The 16,331-nt window shown below is 35.5% G+C and overlaps 1 protein-coding gene across 1 annotated transcript; it reads left to right on the top strand.

Moving 5' to 3' along the window:
* The first annotated feature begins 1,245 nt into the window (after positions 1–1,245).
* Positions 1,246–10,244, top strand: LOC149802470 (protocadherin gamma-A10-like). Its single transcript, XM_089951516.1, has 5 exons — positions 1,246–1,359; positions 2,605–2,850; positions 5,043–5,168; positions 6,532–6,669; positions 10,032–10,244. Exons 1-5 carry the CDS (start codon positions 1,246–1,248, stop codon positions 10,242–10,244), a joined length of 837 nt encoding a protein of 278 aa, XP_089807642.1.
* The last annotated feature ends 6,087 nt before the right edge of the window (positions 10,245–16,331 follow it).

The raw sequence follows: 16,331 nt of genomic DNA, 5'->3' as shown, positions 1-16,331 counted from the left end.
TGTGCAGGGGTTTTGTATGTGTATTGGCAACAGATCTATCATGTGCTGTTTTTTTTAAAAAGTGTGTTGATGACAGATCTATCATGTGCCAGGGTTGTTGTAAGTGTAGTTATGACAGATATATCATGTGCTAGGGTTGTTTTAAGTGTATTGGTGACATATATCTCATGTGCTGGGGTTGTTTTAAGTGAATTGGTGACATATCTATCATGTACTGGCGTTGTTTTAAGTGAATTGGTGACAGATCTATCATGTACTGGGGTTGTTTTAAGTGGATTGATGACATATATATCATGTACTGGGGTTGTTTTAAGTGAATTGGTGACAGATCTATCATGTACTGGGGTTGTTTTAAGTGGATTGATGACATATCTATCATGTACTGGGGTTGTTTTAAGTGAATTGGTGACAGATCTATCATGTACTGGGGTTGTTTTAAGTGGATTGATGACATATCTATCATGTACTGGGGTTGTTTTAAGTGAATTGGTGACATATCTATCATGTACTGGGGTTGTTTTAAGTGGATTGATGACATATCTATCATGTACTGGGGTTGTTTTAAGTGAATTGGTGACAGATCTATCATGTACTGGGGTTGTTTTAAGTGAATTGGTGACATATATATCATGTGCAGGGGTTGTTTTAAGTGGATTGGTGACATATCTATCATGTACTGGGGTTGTTTTAAGTGGATTGATGACATATCTATCATGTACTGGGGTTGTTTTAAGTGAATTGGTGACATATCTATCATGTACTGGGGTTGTTTTAAGTGTATTGATGACAGATCTATCATGTACTGGGGTTGTTTTAAGTGAATTGGTGACATATCTATCATGTACTGGGGTTGTTTTAAGTGAATTGGTGACATATCTATCATGTACTGGGGTTGTTTTAAGTGAATTGGTGACATATCTATCATGTACTGGGGTTGTTTTAAGTGGATTGATGACATATCTATCATGTACTGGGGTTGTTTTAAGTGAATTGGTGACATATCTATCATGTACTGGGGTTGTTTTAAGTGAATTGATGACAGATCTATCATGTACTGGGGTTGTTTTAAGTGAATTGATAACAGATCTATCATGTGCTCCGGTTGTTTTAAGTGTATTTATGACATATCTATCATATGCTGGGGTTGTTTTAAGTATATTGATGACATATCTATCAAGGGCTGGGGTTGTTATAAGTGCATTGATGACACTTCTATCATGTGCTGGGATTGTTGTGAGTGTAGTTATGACAGATATATCCTGTGCTGGGATTGTTGTGAGTGTAGTTATGACAGATATATCCTGTGCTGGGATTGTTGTGAGTGTAGTTATGACAGATATATCCTTTGCTGGGGTTGTTGTGAGTTTATTCATAACATATGTACCATGTACTGGGTTTGTTTTGAGTGTATTGATGACATGTACCATATGTTGGAGTTGTTGTAGGTATATTCATTATCTTTATACTGTGTGGTGGGTTGTTGTAAGTGTGTTGACAACAGGTCTGCCATATGCTGGGGTCATTGTAAGTACATTCATGACAATTATACTGTGTGGTGAGGTTGTTGTAATTGTATTCATGACAGATCTACCATGTGCTGGGTTTGTAACAATTGTATTCATGACAGATCTACCATGTGCTGGGTTTGTAATAATTGTATTCATGACAGATCTACCATGTGCTGGGTTTGTAATAATTGTATTCATGACAGATCTACCATGTGCTGGGTTTGTAATAATTGTATTCATGACAGATCTACCATGTGCTGGGTTTGTAATAATTGTATTCATGACAGATCTACCATGTGCTGGGTTTGTAATAATTGTATTCATGACAGATCTACCATGTGCTGGGTTTGTAATAATTGTATTCATGACAGATCTACCATGTGCTGGGTTTGTAATAATTGTATTCATGACAGATCTACCATTTGCTAGTGTCATTGGAAGTGTACCTATATTGGTACTCTTGAATGTTATTTTTGTGCAATTAGCCAATCCCATAATTCCTTACTAGAATTAAAGAGAAATCTCCACATGACAAGAATGCAAAGGTTGTTTACCAGAAAAGAAGATTTTATTATTGTTGTTTGGGGTTCAATGGTGGCAATTTTAAGAACCATTTTTTATGCAGTAGACTATAAAACTTAATATTTAAACTTAGAGAGGATTTAATATTATTCATTTTCATAATAAAGATTTTTCAAGTAGTGATTCTTGTGAGTTATAAATCTGATTTAGTATTTACTATATTATTTATTAATACTATTAAGTATTTATGATACTATTTAGTATCTACTGTATTATTTTCTGCCAAATCTCTGGCCACACTTATGAGAATCCCCCACCCCCATCTTTACCAGTCCTATCACTGAGGTGTTTTGGTCCTGAAGAATGAACACTGTAAATAAGTCAAACTGGCAATTAATTTGACCCCAAAAGTTGCATTTTTTCACAGATCTAAGATCATCTTTGAACAGCTAAATCATCTTCACACATAGTGTATGCTCATTATTTGTATCTGACACTTACATAAAATGCATTAGAATTACATGTACACATTATTATAACATTGCAAATATTATATTACACTTTTTTTTCACAGGCCATTGATCCTGATTCTACTAGCATTGTTCAGTTTGTGCTGTTAGGGACAGATGCAGCGTCATTCAGTATCTCCCAGGCACCTATACAGCTGGGGCGTAAAGGAGTTGTTGGAAATATTTACACCACCATCAACCTGGACTATGAAACAAAAAGTTCATACCAGTTGTTGGTCACAACAGTGGATTCTAGAAATTCAGGGTTAAATATTGTTTCAGCCACAGCTACAGTTTTTATTACAGTCAATGTAAGTTGCTATGATCTTTTCAAGTACATAAAGAAATGTTTTAGTTCAGTGATTGTTAGTGGAAGTTCTGGACATAGAAGTTACATTCTGCCAGCACCAGTGTTAAGGTTTTGGTCTATAGAAGTTACATTCTGCCAGCACCAGTGTTACAGTTTTGGTCTATAGAAGTTACATTCTGCCAGTGTTACGGTTTTGGTCTACCTTTTGCATTTACATGTACTTCTTAAACTGCTTGACTGAATATTGTGGATCTCTATAAAGTAATGACAATCCATTCTGTGACACAGTTGTCTACCTTAGATATTGAGGCCTAATATAAAGCAACGACAGTCCATTATGTGACACAGTTGTCTATCTTAGATATTGAGGCCTAATGTGAAGCAATGACAGTCCATTCTGTGACACAGTTGTCTACCTTAGATATTGAGGCCCAATATAAAGCAACGACAGTCCATTCTGTGACACAGTTGTCTACCTTAGAAATTGAGGCTTAATATAAGGCAATGACAGTCCATTGTGTGACACATTTGTCTACCTTAGATATTGAGGCTTAATATAAAGCAATGACAGTCCATTCTGCGACACAGTTGTCTATCTTAGATATTGAGGCCTAATATAAAGCAACGACAGTCCATTCTGTGACACAGTTGTCTACTTAGATATTGAGGCCTAATATAAAGCAATGACAGTCCATTCTGTGACACAGTTGTCTATCTTAGATATTGAGGCTTAATATAAAGCAATGACAGTCCATTCTGTGACACAGTTGTCTACTTAGATATTGAGGCCTAATATAAAGCAATGACAGTCCATTCTGTGACACAGTTGTCTATCTTAGATATTGAGGCCTAATATAAAGCAATGACAGTCCATTCTGTGACACAGTTGTCTACCTTAGATATTGAGGCCTAATATAAAGCAACGACAGTCCATTCTGTGACACAGTTGTCTATCTTAGATATTGAGGCCTAATATAAAGCAATGACAGTCCATTCTGTGACACAGTTGTCTACCTTAGATATTGAGGCCTAATATAAAGCAATGACAGTCCATTCTGTGACACAGTTGTCTACCTTAAATATTGAGGCCTAATATAAAACAGTGACAGTCCATTATGTGACACAGTTGTCTACCTTAAATATTGAGGCCTAATATAAAACAGTGACAGTCCATTATGTGACACAGTTGTCTACTTTAGGTATTAAGGAATAGTATAAAGCAATGACCGTCCAATCTGTGATACAGTTGTCTACCTTAGATATTAGGGAATGATATAAAGCAATGACAGTCCATTCTGTGACACAGTTGTCTACTTAGATATTGAGGCCAAAATTAAGCCTTAAGCATGGATTTGCTATGCAGGTCCTAGCTTCATGTATTTTGACTTATGATACAGCATCCAGCTGTTTCTGCCTTTTCATTTGGTATTGTCCAGTATCTCATTATTATTACATTATTAAATCTTCAGTTTCCTAAAGGAAAGACTTGATTTTATTGATCATCTCATTATTACTGCCATATTATAACATCATTTCCTTAAAGAAAAGACTCCATTGGACAGGTGCATAGAAGTTATTAGCTGCAAAAGTTTGTTTTGAGTTTGTCTATTCTTTTTTTCTTTTTGAAATATTAAATTTGATTTTTTTAAAATTCTGCTTTGATGTTCTTGGCTTATGTATTAATTTACTCTAAATAATGGCATTAGTTACTTTGACTTTAATAATATGAAACATTTTTTAATAATAATAATAATAATAATAATAATAATAATAATAATACTTTATAGTTGGTTCCTTACTTAGTATGGTGACTGTTCTCCCATAATGACCTCTTTTTGGAGAAAAGTAACAACAAGAAAGTGAAATATTGAAACACAAATTTAAAACAATGATTTTCAAAAATCAGCATGAATGAATATAATTTTTATCTAAATAAACAAAGAATGGTTTAGGTTTGCACAGCAAATGGTTTATTGTCTTTTTAAGTACTTCAATTTGTATAATACACTTGTATATAATGCAAACACATGCACTGACAGTTTATAAAAATTCCCAGGGATGTGTCTGTCTTGAAGGATGAATTAATGGTTTAGGAGACTGGAATTTTATCTTTTATGCAATTGTAAATAAAGGAAAACTTCACAAGCTAGCTGTCTGAAATACTCTAACCACTGTCTTATATTAAATTTTCAGGATTTGAATGAGTTCTCTCCAGTATTATCAGTCGCCAGCCAGACCATCAGTTTTGCAGATATCACAGCATCTGGAAGTATTTTGACAGTTGTCACGGCTACTGACAATGATAGAGTTGGCCTACCAGTAAGTTATGACATTTCATAACCCTTTTGTATTGATCTACACTGATAGAAGTGAATGGTCAAAAGTGGAATTTGGGTTGTAGTCTGTTGTCTCTTTTGATGGACTATATGATGAGAAACAGAAATAGGTCAGTCTTATGTATCGGTACTTCAGGCTCATTAGTAGCTCTGCATAAAGTGAACTAGTTATTTTTATTGATTGTTAATGCCTTAAATGTAATGTAAAACTGAGTTTTGTTTTGAAATGACATCATATTTAGTGAGAAAATTCTCACACTAATGCCAGGATGTGATATGTCAGAATTTTGTTATGAAATGACATCATATTTAGTGAGAAAATTCTCACACTAATGCCAGGATGTGATATGTCAGAATTTTGTTATGAAATGACATCATATTTAGTGAGAAAATTCTCACACTAATGCCAGGATGTGATATGTCAGAATTTTGTTATGAAATGACATCATATTTAGTGAGAAAATTCTCACACTAATGCCAGGATGTGATATGTCAGAATTTTGTTATGAAATGACATCATATTTAGTGACAAAATTCTCACACTAATGCCAGGATGTGATATGTCAGAATTTTGTTATGAAATGACATCATATTTAGTGAGAAAATTCTCACACTAATGCCAGGATGTGATATGTCAGAATTTTGTTATGAAATGACATCATATTTAGTGAGAAAATTCTCACACTAATGCCAGGATGTGATATGTCAGAATTTTGTTATGAAATGACATCATATTTAGTGAGAAAATTCTCACACTAATGCCAGGATGTGATATGTCAGAATTTTGTTATGAAATGACATCATATTTAGTGACAAAATTCTCACACTAATGCCAGGATGTGATATGTCAGAATTTTGTTATGAAATGACATCATATTTAGTGAGAAAATTCTCACACTAATGCCAGGATGTGATATGTCAGAATTTTGTTATGAAATGACATCATATTTAGTGAGAAAATTCTCACACTAATGCCAGGATGTGATATGTCAGAATTTTGTTATGAAATGACATCATATTTAGTGAGAAAATTCTCACACTAATGCCAGGATGTGATATGTCAGAATTTTGTTATGAAATGACATCATATTTAGTGAGAAAATTCTCACACTAATGCCAGGATGTGATATGTCAGAATTTTGTTATGAAATGACATCATATTTAGTGAGAAAATTCTCACACTAATGCCAGGATGTGATATGTCAGAATTTTGTTATGAAATGACATCATATTTAGTGACAAAATTCTCACACTAATGCCAGGATGTGATATGTCAGAATAGCATGTTTATTATTTGCTGTAATTCGTTGTTACCAGATTTACACTGCAATACTTTCTGTTAACAGAATCATGGAGTGACTTTGTCCATCGCCAGTGTATCTCCCTCATCGGGAACAGGTCTTTTCTACATCCACCACACAGATGGTAGACTTTTCCTTGTGGATTCCTTCACAAAAGATGTCACTCAGCCTTCACAGTACATAGTAAGTAATTTTTTACATCTCTGATGTCAGACCCTCATCCCCCCTCCATTCCCCATTATTGTTCAACTTCCTGTTTTGTGATCTGCAACAAGCTTGGTCAGATGTTTAGAATTACAACTTGCTTACTTTAATTGAATGCTTTATTGCAAGGATTCCTTTAATCTTCATTTTAGGAAGTTCTGGACATTCAGGGATAGTCCACATACAGAAATCCTTGAACTCCACCATTGCACTGATAGGAAAAATTATTCATATTTTATACAGCTGTAGCCCTTTCATGAAAAAGTATTCAAATTTAATAAAACTGTAGTCCTTTTGTTGTAAAAATATATATTAGGATGTTAAGTAAAAAAAAGATATTTTGAACCATCTCTATCTCATCCTTTTTACTTGCACAACAAAAGTTTAATGTCATGGTTTTGTGTGTCTGTTTGTAAATCTACCTGTACATCTGTCTGTCTGCTGACAATGGCTTATGTGGTCCATATGTTTGTAACAGTTGAAAAGATTTTCATGAAATTTTGCCAAAGTGAATCATGACTGGATTTTAATGGCTTATAAGTGTCATGCTGAGGAAGCTAAGGGCCATTCTCAAGACAAATTTGATATGGTGTGCCTAAGGGCCATTCTCAAGACAAATTTGATATGGTGTGCCTAAGGACCATTCTCAAGACAAATTTGATAAGGTGTGCCTAAGGGCCATTCTCAAGACAAATTTGAAGAGGTGTGCCTAAGGGCCATTCTCAAGACAAATTTGATATGGTGTGCCTAAGGGCCATTCTCAAGACAAATTTGATATGGTGTGCCTAAGGGCCATTCTCAAGACAAATTTGATATGGTGTGCCTAAGGGCCATTCTCAAGACAAATTTGATATGGTGTGCCTAAGGACCATTCTCAAGACAAATTTGATAAGGTGTGCCTAAGGGCCATTCTCAAGACAAATTTGAAGAGGTGTGCCTAAGGGCCATTCTCAAGACAAATTTGATATGGTGTGCCTAAGGGCCATTCTCAAGACAAATTTGATATGGTGTGCCTAAGGGCCATTCTCAAGACAAATTTGATATGGTGTGCCTAAGGGCCATTCTCAAGACAAATTTGATAAGGTGTGCCTAAGGGCCATTCTCAAGACAAATTTGAAGAGGTGTGCCTAAGGGCCATTCTCAAGACAAATTTGATAAGGTGTGCCTAAGGGCCATTCTCAAGACAAATTTGATATGGTGTGCCTAAGGGCCATTCTCAAGACAAAACTTCTTAAGATGTCTTGTAGGTGATGAAGAAGAAAAAAGGTACCCATCTGACATCCAATGTATCCACAATGGCAGACATCTTGAAAATCTTTCTGTCATTACTCCTGAGTGGATAGTGCTGTTGACAAGAAGATTCTTGTAGTATGCAGTTAGTGGAAAAGATCTATCAACATGGGGTTTTCATTGGAAGATGCCTTATTTTGTCGTCAGATTGGTCATTGTAGTATGCAGTTAGTGGAAAAGATCTATCAACATGGGGTTTTCATTGGAAGATGCCTTATTTTGTCGTCAGATTGGTCATTGTAGTATGCAGTTAGTGGAAAAGATCTATCAACATGGGGTTTTCATTGGAAGATGCCTTATTTTGTCGTCAGATTGGTCATTGTAGTATGCAGTTAGTGGAAAAGATCTATCAACATGGGGTTTTCATTGGAAGATGCCTTATTTTGTCGTCAGATTGGTCATTGTAGTATGCAGTTAGTGGAAAAGATCTATCAACATGGGGTTTTCATTGGAAGATGTCTTATCTTGTCGTCAGATTGGTCATTGTAGTATGCAGTTAGTGGAAAAGATCTATCAACATGGGGTTTTCATTGGAAGATGTCTTATCTTGTCGTCAGATTGGTCATTGTAGTATGCAGTTAGTGGAAAAGATCTATCAACATGGGGTTTTCATTGGAAGATGTCTTATCTTGTCGTCAGATTGGTCATTGTAGTATGCAGTTAGTGGAAAAGATCTATCAACATGGGGTTTTCATTGGAAGATGCCTTATTTTGTCGTCAGATTGGTCATTGTAGTATGCAGTTAGTGGAAAAGATCTATCAACATGGGGTTTTCATTGGAAGATGCCTTATTTTGTCGTCAGATTGGTCATTGTAGTATGCAGTTAGTGGAAAAGATCTATCTACATGGGGTTTTCATTGGAAGATGCCTTATTTTGTCGTCAGATTGGTCATTGTAGTATGCAGTTAGTGGAAAAGATCTATCTACATGGGGTTTTCATTGGAAGATGCCTTATTTTGTCGTCAGATTGGTCATTGTAGTATGCAGTTAGTGGAAAAGATCTATCTACATGGGGTTTTCATTGGAAGATGCCTTATCTTGTTGTCAGATTGGTCCTTGATGCTGATCTGATATCCAATATCACTACTATGATGGCCATCTGATATTCAATATCACTACTATGATGGCCATTTGATATCCAATATCACTAATATGATGGCCATCTGATATCCAATATCACTACTACGATGGCCATCTGATATTCAATATCACTAATATGATGGCCATCTGGAAAATCTTGTCATTGCTACTCCTTCACAATCAAGCCACATTGTATGAGTTTTCACCAGAGAACTTCTTATGATGTCTGATTGGTCCTAACAAATACTGCAATTTTTTTAATCCAATATTGCTGCCATGATGGCCATTTTGAAAATCTTTTGCTATCACTAGTCCTCCTGAATGAATAGCCATGTCAGCATGGGGTTTCCACCAGAAGACCTCCAATGATGTTTGGTTGGTCCTAAGTGATCTGTTTTGTGTGCATTTGGTTTTGTGGGTGTGAAAGGCACTTGTAACAGAATATGGGCTGTATCATGCTAGGAAATGGGAGGCAAGAATTTTTCCCAAAGACGCACTGAGGCAGCCAACCTAGGCTGCCCTGGGATGACCTAGCCTGACCTGGACAGTTATTGAACCCATGACCCATGGATTCCAAGTCCAATGCATTTATACACTCACACATGCATACACACATTTACACCTTTTAGCTTTACATGTTGAATAATGTGATTTTATGGTCACAGATGATTTTGCAGATCAGTTGCTTGGTTCCTGATATAGCATCATTATAAACAGTCAGTCCAACTTAGTCAGTTCTGAACTTAGTATGCATTAGTCAGTCTAACTCAGTAACTCCTGAACTTAGCATGCATTAGTCAGTCAAACTTAGTATGCATTGTGTTTGTATTAACATTTTGCAATCATTACATTCATCACATTTGTGTAGGACTCTGCTACTTTCAGAATATTTGTGTTTGAATGATGTCAGATTCAACCATGGTGAAAACCATGCCATGTAATGTATATGTAAATATTATTTCATTTATAGGTGTCAATTCTGGGTACAGACAATGGGCCTGGAACTCCAAGAACAGGAAACCTGTTTTTGACAATCAATGTACAGAGGAATCAGGGTCCACCAGTATTTTCTCCATCCCAGAATTATTTTGCAAGTGTGAATGAAAATGTGGCAACTGACACCTCAGTTATAACAGTACAGGCCATTGATAGCGACACAGTGGTGAGTTTTGGGATTTCTTAATTCTTAGTTCATATACAATAAAGTGGGGATAGCTTGGGGGATTTGGTGAATCAGTTAGAAAGCTAAGTGGTTGAGTTTAATACTTTTAGTATAATTACATAAAAATTCTGCCAGGTCTTAAACACCAGTTTGAGTGATTGCAATTGTACAGGGCCATGACACTCTACTGTAATTAAATAGAAACTGTCATTAATGATGTAATCCTGTCTTACATACTTTTCATGTGTAATGTTTTGAAACAACTGCTACACCTTTCTCTAGATTTAAAACAGTGGGATATGATTTGGGTTGGTTTGTAACAACTGATACACCTTTTTCCATGAGCGACTTAAAACAGTGGGTGTGATTTGGGATAGTTTGAAACAACTGCTACACTTTTCTCCATCAGAGAATTTTTTAAAGTGGGATGTGATTTGGGATGCTTTGTAAAATATTTGCAAACTTGTTTAAGAATTTTGATCCATATATTTGGAGCAAAACTTGTGGATTGGAAAACTTTTACATCAGTGTATATAATCATGTACAAAGTATGTCTTAATTTCATCCGATTGTTCTTGTATGCAACTCCTCCTGTATAATTCAAAACGGAGACTAGAAACCTTGGGGTATGATTAAAGGTTGCCAGTTGATGTGGAACAGTAGTTTTAATTCAGGGGCAAGGTCCAAGCATGGGGATGTGACTGTTGTTAAGAACTCTTTTGATGATCACCCCATATATATATATATACAGTGTGACCCCGCTATAGCATGCTCTGTTATAACACAAATTCAGATATAATATGGGCATGGTGTGGCTCCCAAAAATTTTTACATGTATTTTTCTTGTACACGAAAAAATAAAAATCTTTCTTAAAAGTACGAAAAAAATATAAAAAGTTTATTATCATTTTATGGAAGAGATTGTGCATGAATAATATAAGACGATGGTGGCATGGTTTCTGAAATTTTATATGTATATTTCTTGTTCACAAATAAAATCATTTTTTCTTCTTAAAAGCACGATAAATAACAATGTAAAAGTTTATTCTGGGATCGCATAGGGCTTTGCCAATGTCACAAACTATGATTCTTTTCCTTATTGGCTGCAAAATATGCCATCTGGTGATTTTTTTTTATTGGCGACATTGTTGGCTGTTTAAACTTGTATACAACTAGTGGTTTGGAGTGGAGAAATTCAGAGGCCCCATGAAAGGAAGCCACAAACTGGATATAAAATGCACTGAAATTTATCTTTTGTTACATAAACAAATTCTATGTCCATATTGTGTGTGTGTGTGTGATTTGGATTTTTAACACAGCTTTAATAATTTTTCAGTCATATCACTACAATATCTGCAGTGTGACAGTTTATAGTGATGTCTAGCACTGGGGATCATGCCACAGACATATAGCATGATGTCCCACCCACTCACATTATCCTGACACCAGGCCAACCAGTCCTAACACTAACCTCTTAATGCTGAGCACCAAGCAAGGCAGCTGTTAGTACCATTTTTGTAAGTCTTTGATATGACTCGACCAGGGATCGAACCCATGACCTCTCGCATCCGAGGCGGACACTCTAACTACTAGGCCACTGGAGCGGTCATGTCCATATTGAAAAACCGTCTTAACAGTGCATTGTTATATCATAATCTGCTTATGTTGACATCTAGCATGAGTGTGTTGTGAGATATCCGCTTTTTTTCTTGTTGACATTTCTGGTAGTGGAGATCAACTGGACAAGGCATTATCTCATAATCTATCTTTCATATTTTTGGCCGCTAGCTAGTAATTAATATATTTACAAAGACTGACATTTGTATGTGGATGGTTAGTAAAATTCCTCTGCTTTTCACTCAGAATTAAATCCTTCAGAACATTCATATTTTTTGTAGTAATCCCTGTCATCAGACCAAAACAACTGCATCTCTATCATTCGTTGACCCTTTGTTAAATTTCTGATGCATGTGTGGAAGGCAGCATCACTCTGCTACTACGAATATAAAAAAAAACTTGTTGGTCTATTTAAATATTGAATATTGTAAATCTGTGTGCAATTTTTCAATGGAATTACATGCATTATGGATGAAATGCATGCCACGATGGCACTATAGTAAACGGTGTTGACACCCTATTCGTCATATACATTAGACATGAATACAGGTATATGTGCCAATGAGTTGTTCTCTGAAAAAAAGTAAAATACTTTAAAAACCCACATGAACATGATCTAATTTTTGGACCCCATTTATCACATTATAGTGAGGTTCCACTGTATATATATTAGAACTTTGTTAGGGCCTCTGAATTTCTTGTGCTATTGCCGAACATTTTTTCTTAATAAATTGAGGAAGCTGCTGGATATTAAAGAATATTTATTTTAAATAAAATGAATAAAAGATCTGATTATCATTTTGAATTTGTTATTGCTTTATTATTATTATTATTATTATTATTTGTTAATATCCATTCAATTTTCAAAAAATTTCCATTTTCTACTCTTTAATTTGAAATAATTAATATTTTCTTCTATAATATTTCTGTATATAATCTCACACTAAAGTATTATTTCATGTTTTGCATATGATTCAAAATATTTATAATTTTTTGTTAAGTAATTATGTGTAAGGTCTGAAGAATACATATTATTTTCTTAGTAGATACATCTCGTTGAGTTAATGGTAAAATGTAGCTTTTTATCAACAGCCTTACCTCACTGTGTGTGATGATAAAGACATAGTATTTTCTCAGCAGCCTTACATGGTAGTGTGTGATGATAAAGACATAGCATTTATTGGCAGCCTTACCTCATTGTGTGTCAATGATAAAGACATAGTATTTTCTTGGCAGCCTTACATGGTTGTGTGTGATCATAAAGACATAGTATTTTCTTGGCAGCCTTATCTCATTGTGTGTGATGATAAAGACATAGTATTTATTGGCAGCCTTATCTCATTGTGTGTGATGATAAAGACATAGCATTTATTGGCAGCCTTATCTCATTGTGTGTGATGATAAAGACATAGCATTTATTGGCAGCCTTACCTCGTTGTGTGTCATGATAAAGACATAGCATTTATCGGCAGCCTTACCTCATTGTGTGTCATGATAAAGACATGGCATTTATCAGCAGCCTTACCTCATTGTGTGTGATGATAAAGACATAGCATTTATTGGCAGCCTTACCTCATTGTGTGTGAATGATAAAGACATAGTATTTATTGGCAGCCTTACCTCGTTGTGTGTGATGATAAAGACATAGCATTTATTGGCAGCCTTACCTCATTGTGTGTGAATGATAAAGACATAGTATTTATTGGCAGCCTTACCTCGTTGTGTGTCATGATAAAGACATAGTATTTATTGGCAGCCTTACCTCGTTGTGTGTCATGATAAAGACATAGTATTTTATTGGCAGCCTTACCTCATTGTGTGTGATGATAAAGACATAGCATTTACTGGCAGCCTTACCTCATTGTGTGTCAATGATAAAGACATAGTATTTTCTTGGCAGCCTTACATGGTTGTGTGTGATCATAAAGACATAGTATTTTCTTGGCAGCCTTATCTCATTGTGTGTGATGATAAAGACATAGCATTTATTGGCAGCCTTACCTCGTTGTGTGTGATGATAAAGACATAGCATTTATTGGCAGCCTTACCTCATTGTGTGTGATGATAAAGACATAGTATTTATTGGCAGCCTTACCTCGTTGTGTATGATGATAAAGACATAGCATTTATTGGCAGCCTTACCTCATTGTGTGTGAATGATAAAGACATAGTATTTATTGGCAGCCTTACCTCGTTGTGTGTGATGATAAAGACATAGCATTTATTGGCAGCCTTACCTCATTGTGTGTGAATGATAAAGACATAGTATTTATTGGCAGCCTTACCTCGTTGTGTGTCATGATAAAGACATAGCATTTATTGGCAGCCTTACCTCATTGTGTGTGAATGATAAAGACATAGTATTTATTGGCAGCCTTACCTCGTTGTGTGTGATGATAAAGACATAGCATTTATTGGCAGCCTTACCTCATTGTGTGTGAATGATAAAGACATAGTATTTATTGGCAGCCTTACCTCGTTGTGTGTCATGATAAAGACATAGTATTTATTGGCAGCCTTACCTCGTTGTGTGTCATGATAAAGACATAGTATTTTATTGGCAGCCTTACCTCATTGTGTGTGATGATAAAGACATAGCATTTATTGGCAGCCTTACCTCATTGTGTGTCAATGATAAAGACATAGTATTTTCTTGGCAGCCTTACATGGTTGTGTGTGATCATAAAGACATAGTATTTTCTTGGCAGCCTTATCTCATTGTGTGTGATGATAAAGACATAGCATTTATTGGCAGCCTTATCTCATTGTGTGTGATGATAAAGACATAGCATTTATTGGCAGCCTTACCTCATTGTGTGTCATGATAAAGACATAGCATTTATTGGCAGCCTTATCTCATTGTGTGTCATGATAAAGACATAGCATTTATTGGCAGCCTTACCTCATTGTGTGTGATGATAAAGACATAGCATTTATTGGCAGCCTTACCTCATTGTGTGTGATGATAAAGACATGGCATTTATCAGCAGCCTTACCTCATTGTGTGTGATGATAAAGACATAGCATTTATCGGCAGCCTTACCTCATTGTGTGTCATGATAAAGACATAGCATTTATCGGCAGCCTTACCTCGTTGTGTGTCATGATAAAGACATAGCATTTATTGGCAGCCTTACCTCATTGTGTGTCATGATAAAGACATAGTATTTTATTGGCAGCCTTACCTCATTGTGTGTGATGATAAAGACATATCATTTATCGGCAGCCTTACCTCATTGTGTGTGATGATAAAGACATAGCATTTATTGGCAGCCTTACCTCATTGTGTGTGATGATTAAGACATAGCATTTATTGGCAGCCTTACCTCATTGTGTGTCATGATAAAGACATAGTATTTATCGGCAGCCTTACCTCATTGTGTGTGATGATAAAGACATAGCATTTATTGGCAGCCTTACCTCATTGTGTGTGATGATAAAAACATATCATTTATTGTCAGCCTTACCTCATTGTGTGTGATGATAAAGACATAGTATTTATTGGCAGCCTTACCTCGTTGTGTGTCATGATAAAGACATAGTATTTATTGGCAGCCTTACCTCATTGTGTGTCATGATAAAGACATAGTATTTTATTGGCAGCCTTACCTCATTGTGTGTGATGATAAAGACATATCATTTATCGGCAGCCTTACCTCATTGTGTGTGATGATAAAGACATAGCATTTATTGGCAGCCTTACCTCATTGTGTGTGATGATTAAGACATAGCATTTATTGGCAGCCTTACCTCATTGTGTGTCATGATAAAGACATAGTATTTATCGGCAGCCTTACCTCATTGTGTGTGATGATAAAGACATAGCATTTATTGGCAGCCTTACCTCATTGTGTGTGATGATAAAAACATATCATTTATTGGCAGCCTTACCTCATTGTGTGTGATGATAAAGACATAACATTTATCAGCAGCCTTACCTCATTGTGTGTGATGATAAAGACATAACATTTATTGGCAGCCTTACCTCGTTGTGTGTGATGATAAAGACATAGCATTTTCTTATGGTACCACATGTACATGTTGTGAGAAAAAATATACATGTCTTTAGAGAAGCTGCAAAAAAGTCAGGAAAAGTTTAAGATAATGATCTAGGTGTACTAGATAGTATACCAGTGCACTTTTCATGGTGACTAACCAACTGGTTAGTCAGTTCTTGTGATTTCACTTTATGGATCTATTTCGACGTACTCTCCATTTGACATGATGACTTACCCATTAGTTAGTAAGTTCTTGTGATTTCACTTTATGGATCTGTTTTGACGTACTCTCCATTTGACACGACAACTTCCCCACTAGTCAGTCAATTGTTTGATGTCACTTTATCAATCTATTATTGTGTACTTCCATTTGACATAATGACTTACCCATTAGTCAGTCAATTGTTTGATATCACTTTATCAATCTATTATGGTGTACTATTCATTTGACATAATGACTTACCCATTAGTCAGTCAATTGTTTGATGTCACT

The sequence above is a fragment of the Sinohyriopsis cumingii genome, chromosome 3, assembly GCF_028554795.1.
Source record: "Sinohyriopsis cumingii isolate HCF-2022 chromosome 3, ASM2855479v2, whole genome shotgun sequence".
Taxonomy (NCBI): Eukaryota; Metazoa; Mollusca; class Bivalvia; order Unionida; family Unionidae; genus Sinohyriopsis; species Sinohyriopsis cumingii.
This window is presented reverse-complemented; position numbering and strand designations above follow the sequence as displayed.

Excerpts from the sequence above, each read along its gene's own strand:
- LOC149802470 (XM_089951516.1), top strand. The coding sequence starts at position 1,246 with ATGACAGATATATCCTGTGCTGGGATTGTTGTGAGTGTAGTTATGACA. Across the intron at positions 1,360-2,604 it reads TATCCTTTGCTGGGGTTGTT|GCCATTGATCCTGATTCTAC; the intron begins GTGAGTTTATTC and ends TTTTTTTCACAG. Across the intron at positions 6,670-10,031 it reads CTCAGCCTTCACAGTACATA|GTGTCAATTCTGGGTACAGA; the intron begins GTAAGTAATTTT and ends TTTCATTTATAG.